This window comes from Citrus clementina, unplaced genomic scaffold (assembly GCF_000493195.1).
Source record: "Citrus clementina cultivar Clemenules unplaced genomic scaffold, Citrus_clementina_v1.0 scaffold_3, whole genome shotgun sequence".
NCBI classification, from domain to species: domain Eukaryota; kingdom Viridiplantae; phylum Streptophyta; class Magnoliopsida; order Sapindales; family Rutaceae; genus Citrus; species Citrus x clementina.
Window position 1 is genome coordinate 49,583,681 of NW_006262339.1, and position 27,242 is coordinate 49,610,922.

Here is a 27,242-nt window from a genome sequence, read left to right on the forward strand (position 1 = left end):
AAAAAAAAGAATATATAAGAAATTCAAAGCAGTCTGGGACTGAAGATTTTGATTTGGCATCAGATCAATCCGTGGATAACAACAGATTTGATGTTCCTTCGCCGTCAATTTGTTTCCTGGATCTGCACACTTTGAAGGTATGGAAAACTTAGGTTACCACATATTGGGTCTGTACAAAGTTTAAGCTCTTAGTTCAAGCAAGCTTCATGATTTCCCTCTTCCATGTTCTCCATTTTGTTGAATGAAGTTCACATACCCCGACCTTTCTCTGCAAGAGAGTTTTGATGGTTTGTATAATACATTTATTACTGAAGATAACAAGAGAATAAGGTTCTTTATTTTTTTATTTTTTAGAGAGAGAGAGAGAGAATAACAGTGTTTCTCTTTTTGGACCAGACATTCTGTTCTGAAAGTGTCATATTAGGCTGCATAAACACCTTTGTGTGCCTTAGTTGTTTAAAATGGGTTATTCACTTTTTTCAGAGGGCCATAGTAATTTAGCTTTTAATGTTTTATATACTTTCTTCGCATCATAAGTGTAACTTCTTCTCCATTGCAAAAAAGCAAATAATCCTCTGTACTGTACTGCAGGTATTTCATGTGCTGAAGCTGGGGGAAGGACAGGATATCACTGCTCTAGCTTTAAACAAGGATAACACAAATCTTCTGGTCTCAACTGCTGATAAGCAGTTGATAGTATTCACGGATCCAGCAGTAAGTTAAATTGTTTGTGCTTGTATTGTAATCGTGTGAATCAATTGCATGATTTATCATTTCTTATCCAATGCCTTTATGACTTGGTTTCCTTGCGCATTTAACACTTGGTGCTTCAAATTACTTCACTTTTTCAGCCTTTGAAGGAAGAATTCCCCTAGAATTGGCCTGGGGAGCAGCTGCGCGGTGGCAGCACAGCTGCCCCAAACAGGTCCTTAGTCAGGATGTCAAGTATTGGAATATGCATAAATTTCTTTTATCGATAATTGTCATACATTATAGTGCATTGAACTGTGATTATAAGTTATAAAGCTACATTTTCCATAAAAAAAAACTAAATCTTTAGTGTTATGAAATGTCAATTGTGATATTAACCATCATCATTATTAACGACGTCACAGGATTGTAGCATTATGATCAAAGTATTAATGTTACTTGAAACATATTATGAATCCACTTTATAATGCTTGCAGTTGAGCTTGAAAGTGGTCGATCAAATGCTCAAGCTTGGATGGGAAGGGGATGGGCTCAGCCCCCTTATAAAATCATAGTTTTATGCACATTCTAAATTTACTTGGAGAAAAGAGCACGAAGATACACAAAGTAGATACTAGATGATCGAGTACAAGGGCATTTAGGCTGCCCCAATTTGGAGATTAAATCAGATTCTTTTAGTCCCAGTTTGCTGATGTACCATATGTATGTATTCGACAAAAGGACAACCCTGTGCGTCCCGGAGTATAAGTTCGTCCGTGAGTGTCGGTTCTTATACTTATGTTACGTGGCTCGATAATTTTTTCTTTTCTGGTGGAGCAGTGGCTTTTTTTTTTTTTTTGGCGATTGAGCTTGATGACCTCATTTTCGGAGGCATAAGCTGCTCAGTTTTGTCCATTATTTTTTTGACAGAATAGTAAATGAAAATTCAAGGGCATTCATTTTTGTATCTTGTATATTTTGTATATCACTCATTTAAGCGTATGGACAGTGTTCTTATTTTCTTATTATCGTGGTTCTTTTTTGTTCGATTAAAGCCAGATATCCAATTTTTTGCACAACTTTATAACTTTCCTGACGTGAGAAAAAAAGGCGTGTGCCTTGTGGTCCCTAGTCCGGAAAACATAAATAAAATAAGATACACCGTTGTTGAATTCGATTTCTTTGTTAAAAGAGTTTTTTCAGGTGGTTGCGATTAGCCGTTGGATTGCAATACATAAGGCAGAGTGGTTTCCGGATTTGAAAGCGTCGACGTAACAATGATCGGGCGCTATCTAGGTTGTTAGAAAGAATACCAGACTACTAGTAGTCGGTAGAGGTAGGGATGGCAATGGATTTGATCTGATCCAAGATTCAGGTGATCTAAATTCAATTGGATCGGATTTGGGTCGGTTTAAAATGAATTTGGATCGGATTTGGATATTGATGTGCAGATCTAAGACGGATCTGGAGCAGGTATGGATCTATCATAATATCTAAATCCATATCCATATCCACCCACCCATCTTTTTATTTTATTTTATTTTAAAAATCTCATAACAATTGTAGAATTATAATGATAATAAATTTTATTCATAGCATATTAATGGTATTTATCATGCATTTAAACTCTTAAAACTTAAATGTTAGTTTTATAAATTTAAAGGTTAGCCAGCCCCAAAGTATGTACATACAATATTCAAATTGCAAGTCAAGTAATACAACTTGACAATTTATTTTACTATATTGGCCAAATAATTTTTAAGAAATATAATTATTCATATATTTAGTCAAATATGGCCATAATAAAACACTGAATATACATTATATTTTATTTATATGTCATTATCTAATGTTGTAAGAATGAGGGTGGGTGTGTGTGGATATTAGAATGATGAAGGAAACAATAGAATATTATATTGATCTTACTCCTGTAATTACTTTTCAAGAATATTTTATTATCTTTATTATTTGTTGTTTTGGTGTAAAAGTATAAACTACCATATTTATTATATTTTGAGATAAATTATATAATTTATTTGTTATCAAAATATTTTAGCCTTCAATTTTCATTCTAAAAAATTATTACTTTTTTATTGCTAAATTTTAGAATTCATGATGGATTTAGAGTATATTTGGATTTTAATTTTTTTTTTCGGATTTGAAGCAGATATATATATTTATTTCTTTTTTGGATCTGGATATGGACCGAAAAATATGGATTTATAATGAATCTAGAGCATATACGAATCTTGATTTTTATTATAGATTTGGATCTGGAGCAGAGTAGATTCAACTCATATCTGCCCCATTGTCATCCCTAGATAGAGGCAACTGTGTAAGGACCTATTTAATATTCATGAACAAACTATATCCTTAATTGAGAAACTACTAAACCACAGGGACTCAAATGTCATTATAACAAAAAGGAAAAAGATAGAACACCGTGGCAGACTGATGGCACAAATTCTGGTAGGGTTTGTTTATTTGGGTTGGGTATAGAGATGGGAGGCAAAGGAAGGAGAAGAAGAGAGAAGAACTACTTAGCAGCTCATGGAGGTCCCGCCAGGCTCCCGCCGCCACCTGATCCCTCACAAGTCGACGCTTTGCCCTCTAAACTTCGCAAACTCATTTCCTTCACGTCGACTCTTGACGGTATGTTTTCATTTAGCTCTTTCCCTTTCTCCTTAAACATTTAAAACCGTCTTTATTATTCACTTATTCATATAACTTTTTTTTTCTTTTAAAAGGTTCTGATAAAATTGCAAAGAACGGTCCGGACGAGAAGAGAAATTCTGAAGAACATGCTGATGCTAGAAAAGTTAGTTTCTTGCACGACATCCTTTTTTAAAGTTTCTGGATACTACTCCTGAAATTATTAGTTAATTTTCTCATGATGTTGTGTAATGTTTGTAGAAACACGACGGAGAGAATGAATCGAAGAGAGAATCAATTGGGATTAAAAATGGAGGCGATGATGAGATGCGGCGTATAGAGAGTGGTGATGAAATTTTGCTTAATCATAAAACGGATAAGAGAAAGAAAAAGAGAAAGCGGAAGGAGGTAAAGGACCTGCGATTTCTGGCATTAGAGAACTCGGGCACCCATTCAAAAAGAAAAGAGCGCAAGAAAAAGTAAGCATTTGTTGGGTCTTTATTTTATTTGGACTTTTTATGGCTATGGGGTTATACCTAACATTGTGTGGAGATCAATTGCATCTCTAGTAGTTTGCAGGATATCAGAATTAATTTGAGCGTTTATAGTCTGAAACTTGAATTTGAGAAGAGAACCATGGCAGTGTCATGAGAGAGACGAATGTGGGTGTACAATGCTCTATCAATTACACCATCTGTATGTGCATGCATATTATTTAGCTCAATACTGAGTGAAAATTGAATTATATAATTTCATCTGTTGTAAAGCTTGATAATTGCCACCATCTTTATGTGGGATCAATATCAGAAACCAAGTCGAGGAGGTTCAGTTCCATATAACCAAATGAAATATGAGATTTGAGAGTTAACTGAGCCAAGTTGTATGGGAGAACCTCCCACCCCTGTTTCAAAGCTAATCAAGATTATTTCTTTATTTAGCAAATATAATCAATTAGTTAGATGGACGAGTGAATGTAGAAGTGGTTTTATCTGGTGCAAATGATGGTGTAGCAAATGCATACTGCATTTGTCAAATAATTGATGATTATGTCTCAATTCATGTAGGTATGTGGAAGCAAAGAAGAAGAGACACAAGAAAGCTAAAACAGAAGAGGATTTGGACTTTCCTGGATGTGAAAAAATAAAGTTTGGGGACGTGGTTGAAGCTCCACCAAAATTGGTAACAGTTCCTAAGGTAGCGTCATTGATATTCGATTTACATATATATATGAGTAATAATGTTTCAGTTAAACTAAGAAGTTCTCCATTTTTCTTTCTTTCAGGCATTGAAGACTGATGCCTCGAAGGAGAGGCTACGTTTGCAGGCAATAGAGGCTTACAGGAACCGAAAAGGATGGACCTCAAGACCTGGCCTCCAGCTTCCTCCTGTATCTACATCACCATCGTTGTAGTTGATTTCTACTTAAAGCATATGCCAACTGAGTTGATCATTTTTTCCCCTCTTCTTGTATGACTCGATGCTATCATTTGTAAGACTATTTGTGGTTGATGGCTAACATTGCCTCTTCAATTTTGTTATCCAGCTGGAAAAAGAAAAATGAAATGATAAATTTATTTTAGTCAAAGACAGAGAATAGTAGACGTGAGAAATTCAGAATTACTGTGATGTATATTCAGCTTGAGCAAAGGCAATCAAACAGAAAGTTATTTCGCACATTTGTCTTTATGATTCTAGTGTGCTGCAGAATGGAGTGAAGAAGTATTTTCATTTCTAATGCGGTAGGGAGGTCCGGAAATTTCTCAGTTTAGTATTAACCAAGTTGTACCAGTTTCCTGATGCAAGATATATGGTGTGTGCAATTTCTAATGTTATGGGTGTCAATGTGAAAGTGTATACAGTAAATAATATATTAGTGAGTATTCAAATCGTCTTCACAGGGATTGTTGTTATCAGACTTATTATAGCAATTTTAACGGTACAATTTTGTTTTAATTGATAATAAGGCAACTAATAAAATTAATAAACTAATAAAAAATATAATAAATAAAAAATGTAGTAAAGAAAATTATAAAACCAATGGGAATAAGAAATTACAAAACCAATTGAAATAAAGTAGTTGAGTGAATAAACTACTTTTTATTACATTGACTATTTTTTTTATTACAGTACTGTTGTTACATCATTTACTACAGTACTGAATAGAATCATGCATCATCAGCTATCGTTTGTTGAATATATTATATTTAATACAACCTAATAGTAACCAATTATTACATCAATATTAAATAGCATTTAACGATTTAGGTTCCATTTATCCGACAAGGTAAATCCTTATGTCTAGTTCATCATTAATTTTAGATTAAGCATAATTATATTTAAATTGAGATTTACTCAACTTGAAAAACCAATCATCAAATACATCCTCATAAATAAATAGAAAATAAGAAAAGAATAAGAAGAATTGATTTTTTATTAATCTCTGTGATTTCTCCCAGCCTTCAATCTACCTCTTGATTTATGTTTTTTCTTGTGTTTTTCTCTACGGTTTTTCCCTTGGGTGACGACTCTCCATTTTTCTTTGTATGTGTACTCCTTTTATAACTTAGAATTAGAACAACTGGAAGTTTAGGGCATGTTTCTTCCATTTTTGAAAACTTCAAATCGCAATCTTCTAAATATCTCGCACAAAATCTTCTTTGTCAATGCTTCAAGATTGCTACAGCACAGTGCTATAGCATCGACGCGACAACAACAACAACTACATCTTACTTAAAATTAAAGCTTCCGGTCATAAACAATTATGCATATAATTTAAAAACAAATTATTCTAAAACAAATTAAATTTATTAAAAATAAACTAAAATAGATGTTCATGCAAAATATAAATAAAATACAATAAAAGCATATCATTTACTCTCTAGGTATTGCTGATTTAAGTATAAAAGTGAAATGATAACTCTCATTTTATAGAATTACAAGATAAAACTTTATCATCTGTGGAAGACACGAACATGGAGGCCTCCGTCAATGTGAAGATTAATCATTGTCCTGTAATTGACAGTTTCACTGACATTTCTCAATCTGAATTTGAAACAGCTTAACAGGACAGCTGAGTATATCTTCATCTGCCTATAGGCAAATTCCTTTCCCAGACAAATTCTTGGACCTGCCTGTTTTGCAGCAAAAATTTGAATTTAGGTTATACAACTCCAAAAGCATTTTGAAAATTGTTTTATCAGCAATCTACTTACTGTACTTACCTGGAAAGCTGTAAACTTGAAAGGGCTTTCTTTCTGAAATATACCATTCTCATCAAGCCATCTCTCCGGCTTGAATTCCTCTGCGTCATCACCCCAAATGAATTTCATCCTGCCCATTGCATAAGCTTGGTAACAAACCATATCGCCTTTTCTAACACTAAATCCATCTGGTAGAGTATCATCAGAGAAGCACATCTTAGCATCCTGCAAGCAACCCAAAAAAAAAAAGATCAATCAATAGCAAAAATCACGAGGCATTTACAAGTTTACATGGTAATAGCTCAAAGGGATCACAATATTATTTACCACCGGAACTGCAGGATAAAGTCTGAGAGTTTCAGTGATTGCTGCATGCAGATAATGCATCTTTTCTAGAGCTTCTTCACTAATACAGCCTGCTACCTTCAAAAAGTCTGAAATGTCCTTAGCACCTGTTGCCTCCTTCACTTCTTGTACAATCTTTTCCTGCACCGCAGGATGCTTACAAAGCATGTAAATAAACCAGGAAAGTGTTGCTGCTGTTGTGTCTTTGCCAGCAATTACAAAGTTTAAAATTATATCGCGTAGATACTTGGGATCAGTCACTTGCAGAAACCTTGATAAAATGTCTTCTTTCTTCATCTGCATGGCTCACCGACTTAACATATTCATATCAATCATATCACCGCTCTACACTTTTAACATGTAAAATAGAAAGTAAGCTCGTAAAGTATTTGACTTACAGAAGTATATTCCTCTTGAAAGTCGTGCATTTGATCAGTCTTCTTACGAATTATTTTGTACACAAAAGTATCAATCACTTCTATTCTTTGCTTTAACCTCGCTTCTGATCCGATATTCAAGAACTTTTTGATCTTCCAAAAGATATCAACATAGCGCCACAGGGTCATCGCACTTGCATCATCAAAAGCACTGCTGAAACGGGTACCTTCTTCATTTGATCCGCACACGCTGTCTAGTTCAACTCCAAACGCCACTTTAAATATCGAATCTAAGGTTGATTTCATAAACAAGTCCTATGAAAACAAGTTGCTATACATTCAATTTACTTGTCAACGCCAAACGAAATTTTTCTTTCTATGAAACATTAATTAAACTCACTTGAATGTCCAATATCTTGTCGGAATTTGCAGCTTCAGAAAGTAGTTGAGCAAGCTTTGCCGCATTTTTTCTAAAGGCCGCGCTGCTAAAATCTCTGAGCACCTTTGTTGAGAACTCGTGGCTTGATATCTTTCTCTGTTCTCGCCACTTTTCGCCGTCAACAGTAAAAATCCCATCACCAAGTAAATCCTTGAGGATGCTGTAATTGTAACTTCCCTGCACAAGTTAAAGACCCAGAAAAACTTTCCTTCAAATAACTTAGAATACTAATAATATTCTATTTAAATATTAATATTGGATCGTAGGACGTACCTTGCCATAATTATCAAAATTTGTTTTAAGCATGTATTCAACGTTGGCCGGGTCGGAACTGTAAACTTCACTTCTAAAAGGGCCCAGCAGTCTGTAAGTCCCATGCTTGGCAGCAAGATCTGTCATGTAATGGTGTAATCTATTGAAATTTAGTAGCTGGTTAAACACTGTCCCGCCAATCGGATGGTACTTCTTTTGTTTATTGCCACTCTTTTGCGTCAGTGTTTTTGTGACGATTTGAACAACAAGAATTGCAAGAGCAATAGCTAAGGCTTTGAACGAGAAAGGGATTGAGAGGAAATCCATGGAATTATCACTCCCTCTTTTTTTTTTTTTTTTTTGTTGGTTCTGTTTTCTTCCTCAGTGTCAGTCAGTGAAGACGGAAGGTGGCTTTTGTTTCCTTTGTAGTCGACGAGTCTGTGCTAACATATGTGGTCCATATTGTAAGATAAGATATCATATTCAACTCCGTTGCACTACGTGCAACGATTATCTCACCATTTAAATATGCCTACCAATAAAATCTCTTTTTTTTACACTATTGTCCATAATATTTATAATTATATAATTACTAACATTAATTTACATTAATTTTTATATAATACTATATAAATATTAATCATCTCAAATATTAAAAAATATTAACTCATTTTAAGAAAAAAAGATTACCTTCGCTCAAAATTTAAAAAAAAAAATTAAATTAAACTCTTATAATACATAATACATCTACAGAAACTCAAGAAACTCAAACACACTCGTGACAGAGTGGCTCTAGGTGCTGGCCACCAATAAAATCTCTTGGGTGGGTGGAAGAGAGAAAAATGAGTTGCAGTTGGTTGGGCTTGCTGATGTAACGGCTTGCTTGGGAGGTCCGGTCATCTGGTGGGACCATTCTTGTGATGTACAAAATGAATTTTGACAAACATCGAAACACTAAAAAAATCATATTAATTATGAACAACTTTTTTTTTTTCAAGATATTTTAATTTTTTTATATGTTTTTATCAAAGTTTTGTAACCCAATTCGGATACATAAATATAATTCACATGAATTTTTCTCTTCTTAAACTGCAACTGTGTGGAAGTGTTGAGTCTGCAACTTCAAAAGTCTAGTTCTTGTCTCTTCCAATTTATTATTTAAAATGTGAAAACATAAGGTACAGAAATCCCAAGTTTTTGGAGAGCTAGCAGATTAGCATGAGGCATTGGAGATGACATGATGAAATCAACGCAATACAATTCATCAAAACTTCCTCGAAATTGCATAAACATGCAGGCCTCCATCCATGTGAAGTGTGAACATGGTCCTGTAAGTAACATCTCTTGTGTCATCGGTTAACTTGAAGCGAAAGAAACGAAGAAGAGCCGCTGATACAATCTTCATCTGTCGGTAAGCAAAGTCTTTCCCTAGACAAATTCGGGGACCAGCCTGCAGATGAAAACAGAAAATTAAAATATTGACGACAATCTGTAACAACTAAATGCCTACCAAACCATAAATTTTTTTAAAAAAAAGAAAAGAAAAGGTGATTCACTAACATGAAAGGCTATAAATTTGAATGGAGATTCGGGCTGAAAAATTCCGTTTTCCAGCCATCTTTCAGGTCGAAATTCCTCTGCATTTTCTCCCCAGATAGAAGGCATTCTTCCCATGGCATAGGCCATGTAATACACTCCATCTCCTTTTTTCACTCTATATCCATCCGGTAGAATATCATCTGTCTCTGCACATCTCCCATCCTTTTGTTAACAAAAATTGAAATCTTTATAAGTATTTATACATTTATTTTCACCAACAAAAAAAAGCGTTACTTGATTGTAAGATAGAAAAAAAAAAAAAAAATTAGTCTTGTTTGTAAAATATTGTGTTTACCGAGGGGACTGCAGGGTACAGTCTTAAGGTTTCTGTCAAAGCTGCATGAAGATAATTCATTTTCTCAAGTGTTTCATCTGTTAATTTTGCAACGAAGTCATCAATGTTGGTTTCATTCTTTTGACCGCCAGTAACATCTCGTACTTCTTGCTCGATCTTTTCTTGTATTAAAGGGTTCTTGCAGAGCAGATAGAAGAACCAGGAGAGTGTGCTGGCACTCGTATCTTTGCCAGCAATCATAAAGTTCAAAATTATATCCCTCAAGTATTGATCGTCCATTTTATCTGGGTCCTTTTCACTTGCCAGTAAGAATCTTGAAAGTATGTCCTCCTTTTCATTCTAAAAACCAAAAACAAAGAATAAATTTTCAGTAGTTGATCAAATAAATCGTGATAGGAACCAAAATTGGCAGTGGATATCGATCTCGTATGACTCACGCTATCTTGTTGCATGGCTAAAAGATTTCTCTTGGTGCTAATAAGATTGTGCACGAAATCATCAATGACTTTGATATTCTTCTTGAGAGAGGCTTCAGACCCGATATTGGAAATCCTTTTCAGCTTCCAAAATGGATCAACATATCGCCAATAAACCAAAGCATTTGATTCATCAAAGGCCTTCATGAATTCGGTTCCCTCTCCGCTTGACCCATCCAAGCAATTCAAATCCACACCAAACCCAACTTTGAATATTGAGTCCAAAGTGCATCGCATCAGCATATCCTATACGCAAAAATAACATTCACTTAGACATGGATAACAACATTCAAATCTCAATTTTTTTTATATTTTCTCAAGCAAAAAATTAAATACGCCTGTTTGTATCAAATAGATCCATATATACTATGTATATACATAGTATCTCCGTCTCCTTTTGAGAGCCCAGTTTACCTTCCGTGATTTCGACCGTCTGAATGTAATAACACGGAACTCAACTAAATAGCATATTTTAAGTCAACGCAATGCAAATGGCCAAAGTGCAACTTGGATTGGTGACCTATTTGATTGAAAATAAAAAATAATTTCATATTTTATAAAATGTATGTAGTATAAGAATAATTATCCGATTTCGACATTGGCCTACTATCGGGCTTTTAGTGTAAGATTACTTACTTGCATATCCAACACCCGACCCACGACAGCAAACCCCGAAACAACTTTGACCAGCTTTGCTGCATTTGTTCTAAACACAGCACAACTAAAATCTCTAAGAACTCTGGTAGAAAACTCAAAGCTAGCAAGCTTCCTCTGCTGCCTCCACTTATCTCCATCAACTGCAAATATCCCTTGGCCAAAAAGATCCTCCAAAATATCTTGATTATACTCGCCTTTCGAATATTTATCAAACTTTGCTTTTAGCACATGCTCTATGTTTCTTATATCTGTTGTGTATATTTCACTCTGCGCAGGACCAAGAAGCCTGAAAGTTGGTTGTTTTTTGGCAACTTCGGTTTGGTAATCGTAAAGTCTGTTGAAATAGAGGAGCTGGTGAAAAACGGTACCGTTGACTGGTGGATAACTTGGGTCTTTGATAGACTTGCCAGAGTAGATTTTGATGATGAGCAAAGAAAAAGTTGAAAGGAGACAGAGAAGTGAAAATCCTGTGAAGGCAAAGATGATTAAGAAGATACCCATTTGTTTTTTCTAATTTTAAAACTGTGAAGATGGAGTTAAGGATGAGTTGTGATCTTGATTACATATGTTCTATATACGTATAATGTTAAAGAAGGCATAGGTTTCATCATTGAAAGTGAAATATTCAGAGCTGGCGTTACTGGTGACCGCAGCTTTAAATTTATTTAGAATAGTCGTCAGTTTATTCTAAATAGCATTAAACAACGGAAATGACTGTTTATCCCGTTGGCTGTTTCTATGGTTCCATCTTGTCCTTGTCATTTCCGTTGTTTTTCCAAGCAAATTGTCCTCATCCTTTCAAGTTTAATGTTCCTCAAAGTCCCAATCGTGTAATTCTCCAATGAAACAATTTCATTAATTTTATTGATATAATAAAATGATTTAGAAGAAAAACAAAGGTGGGCACATATTACATACATTTTATATTTGTTTTAAAGGTAGGGGGTGGGCAATATATTACATCATAGGTGCAATAACAAATCATTTTACGCCACGGAACTGACATGCTCACGCCTTATTAATTTAGTGCGTGTACTCAGTGAACGGACATTTGCTGAGAAACCACCTCAGGAGCAGGTTTCTTCTTGCTCTCGAATGAAGTGACACCGAGTAGATTCGGTGTAAGGGAAAGCAGAGATGACAACTTTGCCTCTGGCTCTTCCAGTTTCTAGATATCGGAAAGCTTCAATAACATCTTTAAATTTATATGGTCCGGTGGGATCAATCTGAGCTTTGAGCTTTCCGCTTTCAATGAAAGGCCTGAGCTTCTCTAAAATTTCCCCGGAAACTGTCAAGCTTGAATAAATCGCTCGCGGATGCGACGGAGGCCATGTTATGTCAACAATTGGTGCATTGTCTTTAGCTACCACAAAAGAATTCTTGCAGTCACCTGAAAACAAAATTAAAAAATGACCCGTATGAATGCTTTTTTGTTTATAAACCACTTAATGTAGTGTATGTTGAATAGTAAGAAAATTACCAATTGTATCATAGAGGACATCAAATTTCTCCTCAATGTCTTCGTATTTGGTCTTTCTATAGTCAATAACTTTATCGGCTCCCAATTCTTTGACAAATTCCACCTTTGGGGTGCTAGTTGTAGCCACAACGTGAGAGGCTCCATAAAAGTGCTTGGCTAGCTGAATCACTAAAGTTCCAACGCCACCTGCTCCACCAACAATAAAGATTGTTTGGCCAGTTTTGAAACCTGCAGTTTTAAATCCTTCAATAGCAGTCTGAACTGCTAATGGCAAGCTGGCAGCTTCCTCAAATGAAATGTTTTTGGGTTTTTTTGCAATCAAGCTCTCCTCCACAACTATGAACTCTGCCAGAGCCCCAAGCTGCTTTAGTTTCCCCTCTGCATTGAAGTCCTGGATGTTGCCGTAGACCTCGTCACCGGTATTGAATTTTGTGACACTCGTACCTTTTGCTACCACTATACCTGCCATGTCACAGCCAGGAACTGCCTGCAAAAGCACATGTACAGCAGCAGACAATTATTACACAATCTGTTATGTCATTCTCAAAGTTGTTCACTGGTGTCAAGCTGGAAATAACTCCCCCGAATATTACTTCAGAATAATCCTAAAATGATATGGAAACAAGAACATAAACATAATTAAGAAAGTATTTTGCAGCTTGTACTGCTTCCCTGCCATCCACCACTCGTATATATTGTTCCTGGAGTTTAAAGTTGCTATTAATGACCAGCCAGAATTAATTCAAAATTTAGTCCTTAAGATCCCTCACAGTCAAATAAATTTTATGTACCAAAGTTGACAGGTGTGTCTCTGTGTGTGTGTGTATATATAGGCAATATTTGTCAATATGGGTCAAGGTAGTTAATTGAAAGAAGAATTCTCCCATATCCTAAACTGTAAATACTCTTCAGCTTTGACCTGTATAAAAAACAACACTATTCTGTACAGTCAGTATATAAAATTCAGAATGCATGCATGATGTCACTTATTATATGATTATACAGAACTATATTCCAGTGCGTGCACAATTAGTTAATGTTAGTGTAGCATGCATGCACAATTGTAATATTATATAAATGATCTTCTAGATCTACAGCTACTCACAGGAAAGTCAGAAGGGAAGAGGGGTCGTTGGCGGCGCTTGGAATCAATAGGATTCAGAGCAGCAGCTCGAACTTGGACCAGTAGTTGGTCGTGCTGGGGAGTAGGAAGCGGGAAGTCCCCCAGTTTGAGAACTTCCTTGGGGCCGTACTCCTCATAATACCAAGCATTTTGCATGCTTTATGTTTTATGATGCCAGCTACCCATTTCCTAGTTCACTATTTATAAACAAATTTAAAACACACAGATGAGACAGAGAGAGAGAGAGAGAGAGAGAGACACGATCATCAAATCACACAGGCTAAGTCCAGCCAGTTGATGATTCGACTGATGCAACTACCATTAAGCTAAGCCATTAATGCCGTTGAAATTTTATCTTATCTGGATCTGCAGTAGTATTTGAAACAATCAAGAAAACGAAATCAAATTAATTAATTAAAAGGACTATGTAATTGCGTACATGTTGTAATCCGGATCCTCTTTCTTTCAACATTAGTTGTTTATTTTAGGAATATGCTAGCGAAATCTTAAGGATTCTCTTGTGAGAATCGAGATTCTAATCTCTTACACAAATAAAGGGACGTGGTTTTTAAGAAAATGATCTTCTTTAAGTATTCTCTTGTGGAGGCTGTTGATATAAGCTGCTTGTGATGTGCAGATCAAATAAGATGCTGATTATAAAAGTATAGTACATGCGTTTGGTAAATCATATTATAAAAGTATTGTTGTATTATATAATGACCAAAATAAACATATTTTTGTAATTACTTTTTATTTTATGTTTAATAAATTGTTTAGACATATTTTTTCTTAAATATGTAAAATTTACAGTAAAAAAACTCAATTAAGAAAAATCTGAAGAACTTCATAATCTGTTCCATAAAATATGATAAAAATTTATACTTTTACATAATCTAAATAAAATAAAAAGTAATATATATTACATTCACACTAATTTTTTTGCAATAAAATTCCTCAAATTTTCCATTTCTTGGGATCCAGAGCCATTAATATTGTGATACTAAATTGTGACAATAATATCTAATGGTTTATATATTAGGGTTTATAAATAAGTAAGATATAATTGTCTTTTTATTAAAATACTAGGGTTATAATAGGTATTTTAAAAAGGCATAGTAGTTTATTGAATAAGTTGCTTATGAAAAGCAACCATGTACCTACTTTTAAAAGCTGCTAACGAAATGAAGAAAATTATGAAATAAGATCCTTTTACAAAATTTACCAAACACTATTTTTATCAAAAATTATGAAATAAGCAGCTTATTAAGTTTCAATCTCAATCCCAAATGGGGCCGATGTTTGTCATGAAGCTACTGCCAACCAAACAAAGCCAATCCAATCCATCTGGAAAGCTAAGCAATGGACGTAATTTAAGAAGATTACTAATAATAAACACTCAATTTTTCATTCGTTGACTTGAGTGGTAAAATAGAATTTAGTCTATTCCTTCTCACTAATGCATGTGAGGGATTTTATGTATGTGCTGAGGAGTTGTACAACAATCATCACTTCTTTAATAATATGCTGTTGCACAACACGTACAATAGGTAGTATCATTTGAAAGCGCGAATATGAAAATAGTGAAGTTTTAACTGCTGTAAATTAGAAGCCAATATGAAGAGAAAAGGAAAGCGCGAATATTGACTTCTAGCAGCCAATAGCCAGGCATTAATATGAAGAGAAAAGGAAAGGACCGAACTTTTCTGCTATTTTGCTATAACTAGGCAAGATGGGATTCAGCAAAGGTATATGAAACGAAATTAGAAAATGATGATGTCATGCTGATATCTATTAATTAATACCTCGTAGTAACTGGACTGCCAAAGGTAAATAATTAATTAAACAACTGAATTAAGAGCGAGACCCTACTCTTGAAAGCTCGGGAAAATGGTTGGAACCACCCAGTAAATTAAAGGAGCAAACCACTCCTTTTCCTACTGCATGGGAAGGGGATCAAGGGCCGGGAGAAATTCTTTTCTCTAATATTACTATGATGTATTGCTATATGCTACTTTCAAAAAAAAAAAAAAAATTCATAATATGGTAAAAACAATCAACTGATCATCAAGTCGAGATTGATGAATCTAACCACTTTCTAGAAAAGTTAATGAAATTGAAATGAAGTTTCTTAGAGTGGTGGTGTTGGAGGCCCCTGTTGAAAATTGATTAAAAAAAAAAGTTTGACCAAGTGGTGAATAGTAATGCGGTTTGAACAGTAACGCGGCATGAACAGTAATGCGGTTTGAATAGTACTTTCATTTGGTTATAAATAGGAGGGTGCTCCTCCTCACTTTTGTATCCTAGTTTTGACGAGAAATTAAGAGTGAGAAATATTTTTAAGCATGTAGTTATATTGAAGGAGCATTTGGCTCCTCAATATGGGTATTATGAGTTTGCTTTGTTAAGAAATATTTCTTAGGATTATGTATTTGGGGCTTGGGTGAGAGAAAATTATTTATGAGAGTGGTTGTAATAATTTTCTACATAGTGAATATTTTTTCTCTGGTTGTCTCTTGATAACGATCGTGGTTTTTCTCTGGATTTGAAGTTTTCCATCATTATTAGATAGTGCAAATAAACCAATAAAAAACGATAAGAAATCCGATTTAATTGCCTTACAGGTTCAAATTAACGTTCAACAATTCTAGGAATCGGATCTTATGAACCATCATATTTATCAAATTAAACGCTTAAGCTTGAACAAACAAAAAATGCATATTTGAAAACATAAATATTGATAAAAGCTGCTTCCTATTGCATTATGGATTATAAATTTTGACAACGTAGCTTACCATTGAGTAACAACAACTAGAGAAATCATCAAAATTAATGCCCTACGTAACAAAACCGATCATGATCATAATTCATATCCTAGCTATAATGGATAAATCTGTCCCGTGAAATTGATTATAAGGGATAATGATATGGGTATAATCATAATAAATGAATGGTGCCGCGTGTCGTGGAGTAAGAGTGTGATGAATTATTCTGCGATGTCTGCGATGTTATTGGTTTTAAAGAATGGTTAAACTTAAACATTAAGTCCAATTGTCCATTATCTATGTATGGCGAGCGACCAAGTCCCAGGTAGGAATAATTCAAGATATTATCCAGAAAATTCATACCTTGTTTACGACTTTAAGGTCGTGTTTTTTGGCCATAATTTGTTTGGGACCCTTGATTTTTATTTGTGACCGGTTCAAACTACCAGTCTTCAAAAATTTAGAAACCTACGAGTCAAATAAATTATGCATCAGACTTGTAGGTAGGACTTCTCTTTTCGGCCTCAATGAATAAGTTATGCATCAGACTTGTAGCTAGGACTTGTTTGGGGACCCTTTGATTTTTATTTGCGACCGGCATTTTTTATCTGAGTTCTAATTGTTTGTAGAAAGAACCTGAAGCCCGAAGAGACCAAAAGGTTTAAAAAGCACAACTTGAAACCATTTAGCTTGTCAAGAAATTTACTCATGGATGCCCCGTGATTTTTCACAATCTTACCCATTTACAAAGATAGACTTGACTTAAATGATTTTTCACCAAATATATACAACTAGAAGACGAAAAAATAGCTAAAATGCTTGTTATTGATCCTTTAAATCACAAAAAGAATTGCAAAAGCTACCAAAATAGTTGTACTTATTAATCCTTTAAATGCTTGTTATCTCTAATACTTGAACTCAACCAAAATTAAAGAGAAGTTTACTTAAATTCATGGTAGAAATAGAAAATTTGGCGACCACGTGACCTCTCGTTCTTCCTGGGGCAAGCCACTCATTTTCCTACTACATGAGAAGGGGATCAAGTTTTGGGTTTTTTTTTTCTCCCAAATATCTGAAAACAAATCCAGCTAATTTTGTGTCTAAATATCCAAGCTGTACCAATGATGTATTGCTATATAAATTTCGAAAAAAAAAATCATTTTAAAAACAGTCAACTGATCATCAAGTTGAGATTTGAATCTAACCATTCTCTAGAAAGAGGAATAGAAAGTGAAATGAGTTTCTTAGAATGGCAGTGTTTCAATCAAATCTGTTACGGATAGAACTCTATTGATTTCATGCATCTAGGACCATTATTAAAAAGTGTAAATATATAGATAAAATACGATAACAAATCTGATTCCAATGATTTATAGATTCAAAGGTTCAATAATTTTGGGAATCGGATTTTAAGATACAGTTATTGTGAAAAAAAAAACTGTAATTATAAAATAAAAGTTAATATGTAGTAAATATAATTTTTACATAATAATTTTGATAAAATTATTAAAAATACAATAGATTTTTTATCATACAAGTGTAAATCAAATCAACATAACTTCTAAATTACAGCTGTCTATCCTTAATCACAAACAAAGTCTCCATCATATTTATCAAATGTATATTGATGGGAATCCCTTCTCTAAATATTTACTTATATTTTAAAATTTATTATTACTCATTATAACATTTATTTATGTGTATAGGTTGGAATATATTATCGCGCGAGCGATAAGATCTTTGGATACTTTCAAAAAAATATAAAGCAGTTTTCAAGTTATTTTATCTAATGATGGACAGATGTTCAATCCACAAGCAGTCCCCACCCAACATTCTTTGGATAAAATTGTGTCAATATAAGTTGTCATAATTTTTGTTGGATGCTCTTGATTTTGTACAATTAAGGTTATGAATTAAAATAGTTTCAGTTGAAATTCTTGAAGTGCAGGTGTGAAAAAATAAAAAGAGATGGGCAATTCAGCAAATTAATTAGAAAAGCAAAGTGTTATTTGAGTGTAAATACATTTAAAGTGGTGGGTGAAATCGAGCTCTATTTTACTTAAAGATTTTATATTATTTGTCTTTTAGTAATAATATATAGATAAGATTTAAATTTTTTATTTTTTATTTATTAATAACATTGAGTTATTTACTCGGTATATGATTAGATCAGTAAAAAGTTTTGAATCCCTCAATTATAGCAATTCATAAAATTTGTATATGGTGGACTCTACTATGTGTAAATTTTTAAATGAAAAAACTAGGTCATTGGATTTAAATCCGATGGTCCAAATTAAGATCTCATACTTTAATTAAAGTACGGGATCTCATCAAAAAATGACTATTTATAATAATTATTTATGCACCGTATATTGCATGTGGTGTGTAACAATTGCACATGTTTCAAAAGCAAGGCATCTTCATCTCGTCATTTCACATGAGTATTTAGATAAATAAAACGAATTTATAGATAATCTAGGTTCATAGCTGATAGAAGCATGCAATTTTATAAGTACAATAAAATTGTAAACAACAAACAATACCTGGTCAGGAATAGAAATAGATAACAAGCATGAATCGGTAAAATAAATAAAGTTACAGTAGTAAAAAAACATAAACTAAATACAAAAATACTTAAGAAAACTCGAGAGTCGAGACCTGTATTGAACAATGTTTGTTTCCTAGGATACAATGGGTATAAAACAAGTTCTGCCCACCACCAAATCGTTTCCGACGAATTTCCTAAGTGCTTGAACTCTTTGACACAGAAAACGTCAAGGAAGATAAAATTTAACTACATAACAATCACTTTTAATTCGTAAATGAGAAGCTATTGAATTTAAATTTATAATTTAATCAGCTGATTAAATCACTCATTCATGTACGCATGACACAGTGGCACGCATAAGAGTAGGAGTGGCAAAAAAATCTGGGCCGGTCCAAGCAGAGTCTGACCCAGTCCAGGCCCGCGGGCCTAAAGCCCGGCCTCAAAGGGGTAATATGGGCCCAAAAATTATAAAATCCACATGTGTTGGGTTTGAATAAAGGCTTAACAAAAAAGTCCGGACTTGACTCAGGTTTTTTTAATTTATAAATAACAAAATAAATTTAATTTAAATAAAAAAGAAAAAACTTAAAATATTAAATTAGTTTAATTTTTTATATTAGTATTTATTATTTTATTAAGTTTTATTGCTAATATATTATATATTAGACTATTATTCTTATTATATATTAGATGATTATATTTAATTTAATTTTTTTTTCTTAATTAAAAATATTTTATAATTAATTTTAAAAACACACGTTCGGCCCGTCTAGCCCGAGCCCCCCCCCCCCCCCCCCCCAAATTTAAACAGACTTTTAAAGAACTAGAAGTTTATTTGAATGATAAACCTTTCGTACCTTAGCTCTCTTTCCTACGTGGGACAAGTGCATTTTTCTTTGTTTTTCCAATTTCATGATTGTGTTTTGAGTAACAATTTCTCCCGTTTTTACTTAGTTTTCTATCTTTACTTTTTATATTCTCTAGAATTCACTCGAATATAATTTTGAACATATAATATACTATTCTCAAGTACTGACGAAAGAGTATTTAAATCACCTAAATATTTCACTTACACCAAGTGGATCCCAATTAAAATCATATCTTAAAATAACCACTTGTGTTCTATTTTTCCAACAATAGGTAGCAACTACTAGGCTAACTAATGGTTTGCTTGTTTGAAACTTCTAAGTAATGTATGTAGAATAGATTAATTTCAGCTTACTTCTCTTATAAATTGACAATCTTTAAATTGTCTCCTTTATTTTTAAAAACATCCTAAAAGTTGTTAACTTTAACGATCGGTTGTCATTGCTTTGTTAAAGTGCAAAAATATTACTCTTTAACAGTTTGTTAACTAACAATTTTTAACCAAAAAAATTACTAGTTGAATTAATAAAATAATAATATGAAAATGGTATAGTCCTTAAAAGTAAAAAAATAAAAAAATAAAGTTGCCTTAACCATGCGGCCATGGATCTGGTTGCCATGGTTGCACGCGACCTTTGTGATTAGTTTCCACGGCCACCGAACCCTTGGCCACGAGGGGCTGTGGTTGGTTTCCATGGCCACGTACGGGTACGGTCAAGGGTTTGGCTGCTTTAGTCGCACGCCACGCAGCCATGGGTGCAAAAATAATAATAATAATAATAATAAATTAAGTATTAGGTGCGTACTATAAATATTTATATGTGTTTTGGAAAACTTTAAAAGATTTGAGCTCATGAAAATTAGCCTACATAGAGGTTTGACATTTTTCTATTAATTGACTATTATGAGAATATACAAATATTATTTTACCTTTTTAACTGTAAAAAATAAAAGAAAGATAAGGATTTTTGGAGGGTAATTTAATATTTTCAAAAGTAAGGGATATAATTTAAAGATTGTCACTTCAAGAGGGAATAAATCAAAATTAACCTATTTAAAATATATTAATTAACTAGTTACATTATGTGTTGCAAGTATTGTAAGTTCATGGGTAAATTTAATTTTTAAATTAAATTGATAAATATTTTTAAATCACTAATAAAATTAAAAATTAAAAAAATATACATATTAACTTAGATGTGTACAAAATAAATATGAATTATTGTATGATAGATGTTATAAGACTCTTCAAATAAAATATGACGTATACTCTCTGGCTTTAAAATTTTATTTTATTTTATTTTTTATTTACAATTAGTCTTGGAAATCTGAAATAACGTTTGGACATAGAAATAAATCTAATTAGCATGTAGTGTTAATTAATTTTAAAGAATTAAAATTTTGTGCTTTATTGATTAAATCCTTAGATACTCATTTATGTCTCTCAGGATGCTATGATTTTTATAACAATATCATAAAAATGAATATATAGGTAAACTTTTTTTTTCCTCATGATGAATGCTACAAATTATATTTAAAAAATTAAAAAGATGAGAAAGAATGTTTACAAATTAATCAAGAAAATCGATATTTAGAAAGCTCACATTATAGGATAAACTTGTTTGATTTAAGTGGTAAATATGTTATAAAAATTTGAGAGAAATGACATAAAGCTTTAAAATTGGGACAAAACAATGTTGCAACTGTGGTACCATACCGCAGCTACACCTAGCCATTAAATTTAGCTACACACATGTACTATAGCTGAATCTAATGGCTAAGTACAGCTGTGGTATGGTACCACAGTTGCACCATAACTAGACCCTTAAGATTGTTGTAAAGAGTTAAATCCAATGAATTTCGAATTGTGAACTCTAAAATCTACGAAAGTAAACAGGCCTGATCACATGCGTTCTTGCTCTTTCCACAAGAAATTTAGTCTGACAGCACGTTTTACTTACAGAATCAAGCCACCTATAAAATGAAATGAAAGAACTGAAATCTTTTGGATTATATACAAGAGAGACTTACCTTGAAGGGATTGCATCAGGCGAGACTATTATAACATTCCAGCCCAGTATTTGTATTTAGTCACCGGGTTGAATTATAAGAGGAAAGGAAATTGCCTCTCAGCTCTCGTGTCGCGCCTGGCGTTGTGTCTTTCATTTGTCACAAATTTTCAATATTGTCCTTCAACTATTTGAATTTTTCAATCAACAGTCGAGTCGTCACGGACTTTAATTTTCACTCCTGGCAACATTTTTCCAACCTCCATATTTAAATTTTTGCTAATTTGAACTGATTTTCTTAACATTCCGCTAACAATCTCTGCGATGACTTCAGTTTCATCTGAAGATTCTCTCCCCTGATTTGTAGAAATGGTACGAAATTTCTGAAATATTTTTTCAATTTCTCTTTTCGATTGCATTTTCTGTAAAATTGTTCAAATTATTTCTGGTTTATTTTCAGACATGAGTTTCATCAAAGATATCATCGACTCTCTCGGCTCAATTTTCTCCAACGACAGCTCCCCTTTTGAATCCGAACGAAACCCTAGCTCTTCGACGATGGACGGCGTAGCTGGAACTTCAATTACGAACGAACGAACCGCATATAAGCTCAAAGGATACTTTGAATTGGCCAAAGAAGAGATAGCCAAGGCCGTTAGGGCTGAAGAATGGGGCTTGGTAGATGATGCCATTATTCATTACAAGAACGCACAGCGTATTTTGACCGAAGCTAGTTCCACTCCTGTGCCATCTTATATTAGCACTAGGTATTGGAAATTCTAATTGATTTTTTTGTTTCTGTTAGTTATTTAAATTTTATAGGTGACATATTTTTGCGACAGTGAACATGAGAAGGTGAAATCATATCGCCAAAAGATATCGAAATGGCAGAGTCAAGTGTCTGACAGATTACAAGCATTGAATCGGCGAGCGGGTGGCACATCTACGAGCAAGGTATGTTTCATCTAATTTATGTGTATAACTAACAGTAGGTTCTGTTCTTAATGTGGTGTAACCTGTGACATTTCTTGATTCAACATTAGAAAATGGAGTTAGTTTTATATGAATTACCAGGAAGTTGAAGCTTGTATAAAGTACCAATGTACTTGTGTATTCTTCCTTTTAAATTAGGAGGATAAGATATATTACTGGATTTTTATTGGTGCTGTATTTTCAAGTATCTATTTTGGTATGAAATGTGCCTACTTTTTTTAAGGAAAATTTTTTTCTTATCTCTGAATGACATATGTTTGTTCTAATAAGGGATTTTTGTATCTTCAGTATCAAGTTTAATGTTCAAACAAACATGTGATAAGCATCCAGAAAAAAGTCGTTTTCGTCAAATGCTAATGTGGAGAAAAGAAGACCTCTTTGATTTGTGGTGCCTCTATTAGTAGTCATTTGAAGTAAGGTGTTGATGAACGGGTAAGAAATATTGAGAAGGGTAGGAAATTCGTGTGAAATAAGCAAACTGGGGATATGATCAAATGTATCTAATAAACACTTTTTTAGATATCGATATGGACTTCACAAAACCCTTGTCAATGTGATAAGAAGGATGTGTGTTATGGTTGTTGAAGGATGTTTTATGAGGGTTTTGGAATTGCTTCTGCTCTAACAAAGGAAATATGTTCAGGGAACCAACTGAATCTGTTTTATCAAAAGGCAAGTTATTGGTAATAGTGACCAACAACTACAAGTTTAACTCAAATCAAGGTTGTTGGTACTTGGAATCATTTTTCTTCTTTTCGGTTCCTTACTGGTGTTTGTAATGATGCATTGATTCCTATAATCATCATTGTTCTTTCTTCTTGAAGAAAATTTGTGCAAATTTTTGGGCTGTGGGTTGCTGATAAATTTTGATCATATATTACTGTCATGTTTTTATTTTAAAAAATATTTGCAGAGCACCTCACCGCATGCACAAACTGCTGCAGTTTCATCAACATCAAACTTTAGGAAAAACATTTCACCTAATTCTCCGCGTTCTAGTAGAAACAATCCAGTGGTGAGGAATCAGACGGAAAAAACTGGAAGCTCTAAACCCTTGGCAGAAGCTGGTAATGGTTATGATTCAAAATTGGTTGAAATGATAAATACAGCAATAGTGGATAGAAGTCCATCTGTTAAATGGGAAGATGTTGGTGAGAGTTCTTCTCTTTCACTTCTGTTTAATTTTTTTGGATTGAAATTGTTTCTCATCTAAGTTCTCCACAGCTGGTCTTGAGAAAGCAAAGCAAGCGTTAATGGAAATGGTTATTTTGCCAGCTAAAAGAAGAGATTTGTTCACTGGCCTCCGAAGACCAGCTAGAGGTAACAATTGATAAGTCCATAAAGGAAGTGATACAGCAGTCAAATACTTGTTCCAGAGCAGGAGTTCTGAATTTTGGTTTTTTAGGTCTGCTTCTCTTCGGTCCCCCTGGAAATGGGAAGACAATGCTTGCCAAAGCAGTGGCATCGGAGTCACAGGCTACATTTTTCAATGTTTCTGCGTCTTCCCTAACGTCGAAGTGGGTGTGTTCTCTGTCCCTATAGTATCTTTCTTTTATTATTCCTTAATTTTTATTATTCTTTAATTGTTTCTTTAATTGGTTCATTGGTGGTATTAATCATAACGAATTTAACTTGTACGGTGTTAGGTGGGAGAGGGTGAAAAGCTCGTCCGGACTCTCTTCATGGTAGCTATATCTAGACAGCCATGTGTAATTTTCATTGATGAAGTATGCTACTCCTGCAATCTCCTATCTCCATTATGAGACACCATGCCCCTTCTGTTTTGCATTGGTTCTTTCATGCACATTGTTGTTGCTTGCATTGATATTTGAAGACAAAAGAATGGCTATATGATTTTATTTTATTATTATTATTATTTTTAGGGTATTGGTATCCCTGTGCACTAGTATACCACTAAATTGGATATGATAATTCAATCTTAATTGTGTTAGTTTCAAGTGATCTCAAAGAGTTTGATGGTAATTGTAACTGGTAGGGCCGGTTTGAACATGATATCGGTTAAATGCCATTTTCTGATTTCTCATTTACTTAAATTTCTCTCTTGTGACTCATTCTCAACTTATTCTGCCTAGATGGTCTTGATGATGCATTTTTCTCTGTGATTTTTAACAGATTGATAGTATAATGTCAACAAGGATGGCTAATGAGAATGATGCAAGCAGACGGTTGAAGTCCGAGTTTCTAATACAGTTTGATGGAGTGACATCGAATCCTAATGATTTGGTGATTGTCATGGGTTAGCTCCTCATATTTAACCTAATTACACTTTATCCTGACCATTTGGGTTTGTCCTTTCTGCTGTTGTTTGGGTCATATCTTCTGTTATTTTCCAATCTATCGCATCTAACCTGATGGAGACTTTGACTTAGTGTCTTCAGTTGGCCCAACCGTATAGTTGGGACCTGCAAGTCAGTCTCTTTTACTCTTCAGCTGTACATGTTTTTGACCCATATATCTAGGATAAGGAATGCTGGTTTCATTCACTTGTGTATCCTCTGATCATGCATCTTTAGATTACCTTCTCATTTTCTGAGACTTGATTTTTCTTTTAATGCAGGTGCAACTAATAAGCCACAAGAATTAGACGATGCAGTTCTTAGGAGATTGGTTAGTATGTTGTTGAGTGATTCATTCAAAACATTCTTATGCGCCCTTAATAATAATGTTATACTGTTAATTCCTGTTTAATATTTTGCACAAAATTTGCGTTAATTTCCATAAAGTTTATGTCTTCTTGATGAATATTATTTGTTAACAATGAAAATTCTTGTGAGCATTGACTCTTAAATAGCCTTTGATGTTACTTTAGTGACTTGCATAATGTGAAATCCTGAACCAGGTGAAGAGAATTTACGTTCCTCTGCCAGATGAAAATGTTAGGAGACTTCTTCTGAAGCACAAACTGAAGGGCCAAGCATTTTCCTTACCTGGTAAATTTATCATAGGGGTGCTTTTTGCAAATCAATTGACTTTCTATAGTTAGTGTTTTATTAGATTTCTTTTTTTTCCCCCTTTCCAAAAAAAATCTCATTATTTGATTTTTATTGATAATCCATTACCTTTTCTTTTCTCTAATTCTCGATTCTTTATTATTCTGCAAATTATTCTCATATTCAATTTTGGCAAAGACAGTGCGGTTCATAGGCATATATTCTTACATTGCTGTTAAACTGCCCTTCATTAAGCTGCAGTGAAAAATACCTGATAATTTGGTTGTCTTTATCTCTGACAGGTGGAGATCTAGAAAGACTTGTGAGGGAGACAGAAGGTAAGATGTTTATATATGTACGATAACCTTGTGAATATATCGTTTCACTGATGGTAGCGGGGTGCACCAATTTATAGTTGGCATAACACTTTGGCCTTTCATCTTTCGACAATAACCGAGCCCAGTTGTCGATCTCAATGTTGGAAAAAAATTTATTTTCCTACTTTAAAAAATAAAGAAAAGATGAATTTAATTGGAATATATATATATATATAAAGAACTTAATGTGGTTACGTTTAATATATAGGATATTCTGGAAGTGATTTACAAGCCTTGTGTGAAGAAGCTGCAATGATGCCGATTAGAGAGCTTGGTACTAATATTCTTACCGTCAAAGCAAATCAGGTACTTCCGCAGGAGCCTCGTTGAACAAAATTAAAGAGAGATTCTTTTCTTTATCTTTTTTCTATTTTATCTCTTTCAAAATTCTCTCTCTATTTTTGACTTGATGAATAAGGAATGTCATTTGATATTAATTGATAATTTTACAATACCAGCTAAGACCACTTAGGTATGAAGACTTTCAGAAGGCAATGGCCGTCATTAGACCGAGCTTAAACAAAAGCAAGTGGGAAGAGCTTGAACAGTGGAATCGGGAGTTTGGCTCTAACTAAATTTCTCTTATCGCATACCATACATGATATGCTTGAAACCAATGTGTGTCGGCTTCACTGGGAAAATTAAACCGGCTCACAACTGGGTAAATGAAAATCCTCTAGTAGTATTACATGCCTGGCCATATGAAACTTTGTATGTGTAAATTCTTCATATTCTTTTGCGCGTATGTTGTAATATTTTATGTAACTAATCTAAAGAACAAAACTTATATGTATTAAAGAAATTTCAAATTGTTTAATTGATACGAGGATAGAATTGAATCTTAAATGTGTTCTAAATCCAAAGTTAGCTTGCAATTGCTTCCAGTTTGCATGTAACTGGATACCTTAGGATGATTCTGTTTATTCTTATCATTCTCTACGATGGAGACGGAAAGAATACCACATGTAAGAACAAAAACTTTGCTGATGATAAAGTGATGAGCTTGTTGAACAGGCGGTCGAATAATTTAAAAAGAAATTGAAATCCATGGGTTCAAACGTGGTCTTTTTCTTTCAGCAAAGAAATGTAGTTTGTGGAATATGAGTACGATGAAAACCAAACGCTTAAAAAAGGGACCTGAAGCAAATCG

General features: G+C 33.7%; 5 protein-coding genes across 7 annotated transcripts in view; 3 read left to right on the top strand and 2 right to left on the bottom strand.

Moving 5' to 3' along the window:
* The window catches only part of LOC18047151 (BEACH domain-containing protein C2), a 22,532-nt gene extending 20,817 nt beyond the window's left edge, over positions 1-1,715 (top strand). Inside the window, 4 exon segments of the mRNA XM_024188251.1 lie at positions 1-13; positions 16-137; positions 592-714; positions 1,188-1,715. The exon segment at positions 1-13 is cut by the window's left edge and continues 653 nt beyond it. Of these exon segments, the coding sequence (XP_024044019.1) occupies positions 1-13; positions 16-137; positions 592-714; positions 1,188-1,265 (336 nt within the window). The 3' untranslated portion in view covers positions 1,266-1,715.
* Positions 1,716-3,129: 1,414 nt separating this feature from the next.
* On the top strand, positions 3,130-4,972 carry LOC18048475. The gene is made up of 5 exons (XM_006445154.2): positions 3,130-3,342; positions 3,438-3,508; positions 3,604-3,821; positions 4,407-4,536; positions 4,625-4,972. The coding sequence occupies exons 1-5, from the start codon at positions 3,192-3,194 to the stop codon at positions 4,751-4,753; spliced, it is 699 nt and encodes a 232-aa protein (XP_006445217.1). The 5' UTR covers positions 3,130-3,191; the 3' UTR covers positions 4,754-4,972.
* Positions 4,801-11,563, bottom strand: LOC18048476. Its single transcript, XM_006445156.2, has 12 exons — positions 10,962-11,563; positions 10,287-10,571; positions 9,850-10,188; positions 9,516-9,716; positions 9,227-9,405; positions 7,977-8,331; positions 7,665-7,880; positions 7,286-7,579; positions 6,870-7,184; positions 6,564-6,767; positions 6,280-6,473; positions 4,801-4,885 (listed from the first exon to the last, which is right to left on the bottom strand). Exons 1-11 carry the CDS (start codon positions 11,481-11,483, stop codon positions 6,294-6,296), a joined length of 3,090 nt encoding a protein of 1,029 aa, XP_006445219.2. The 5' UTR covers positions 11,484-11,563; the 3' UTR covers positions 4,801-4,885; positions 6,280-6,293.
* Positions 11,564-11,897: 334 nt separating this feature from the next.
* On the bottom strand, positions 11,898-13,741 carry LOC18048478 (2-methylene-furan-3-one reductase). Its single transcript, XM_006445158.2, has 3 exons — positions 13,568-13,741; positions 12,463-12,949; positions 11,898-12,372 (listed from the first exon to the last, which is right to left on the bottom strand). Exons 1-3 carry the CDS (start codon positions 13,739-13,741, stop codon positions 12,050-12,052), a joined length of 984 nt encoding a protein of 327 aa, XP_006445221.1. The 3' UTR covers positions 11,898-12,049.
* A 7,919-nt stretch (positions 13,742-21,660) lies between these two features.
* On the top strand, positions 21,661-26,911 carry LOC18048479 (spastin). Of its 3 annotated transcripts, none has more exons than XM_006445160.2 (13): positions 21,661-22,143; positions 22,232-22,538; positions 22,614-22,725; positions 23,678-23,915; positions 23,989-24,084; positions 24,170-24,285; positions 24,411-24,449; positions 24,898-25,021; positions 25,343-25,392; positions 25,625-25,715; positions 26,018-26,053; positions 26,301-26,398; positions 26,551-26,911. In XM_006445160.2, the coding sequence occupies exons 2-13, from the start codon at positions 22,234-22,236 to the stop codon at positions 26,665-26,667; spliced, it is 1,422 nt and encodes a 473-aa protein (XP_006445223.1). In that variant the 5' UTR covers positions 21,661-22,143; positions 22,232-22,233; the 3' UTR covers positions 26,668-26,911. The 3 variants fall into 3 exon arrangements, with proteins under 3 accessions (XP_006445223.1, XP_024044608.1, XP_006445222.1); XM_024188840.1 differs by having other exon boundaries at positions 24,040-24,084; positions 24,411-24,491; XM_006445159.2 differs by having other exon boundaries at positions 21,663-22,143; positions 24,411-24,491.
* The last annotated feature ends 331 nt before the right edge of the window (positions 26,912-27,242 follow it).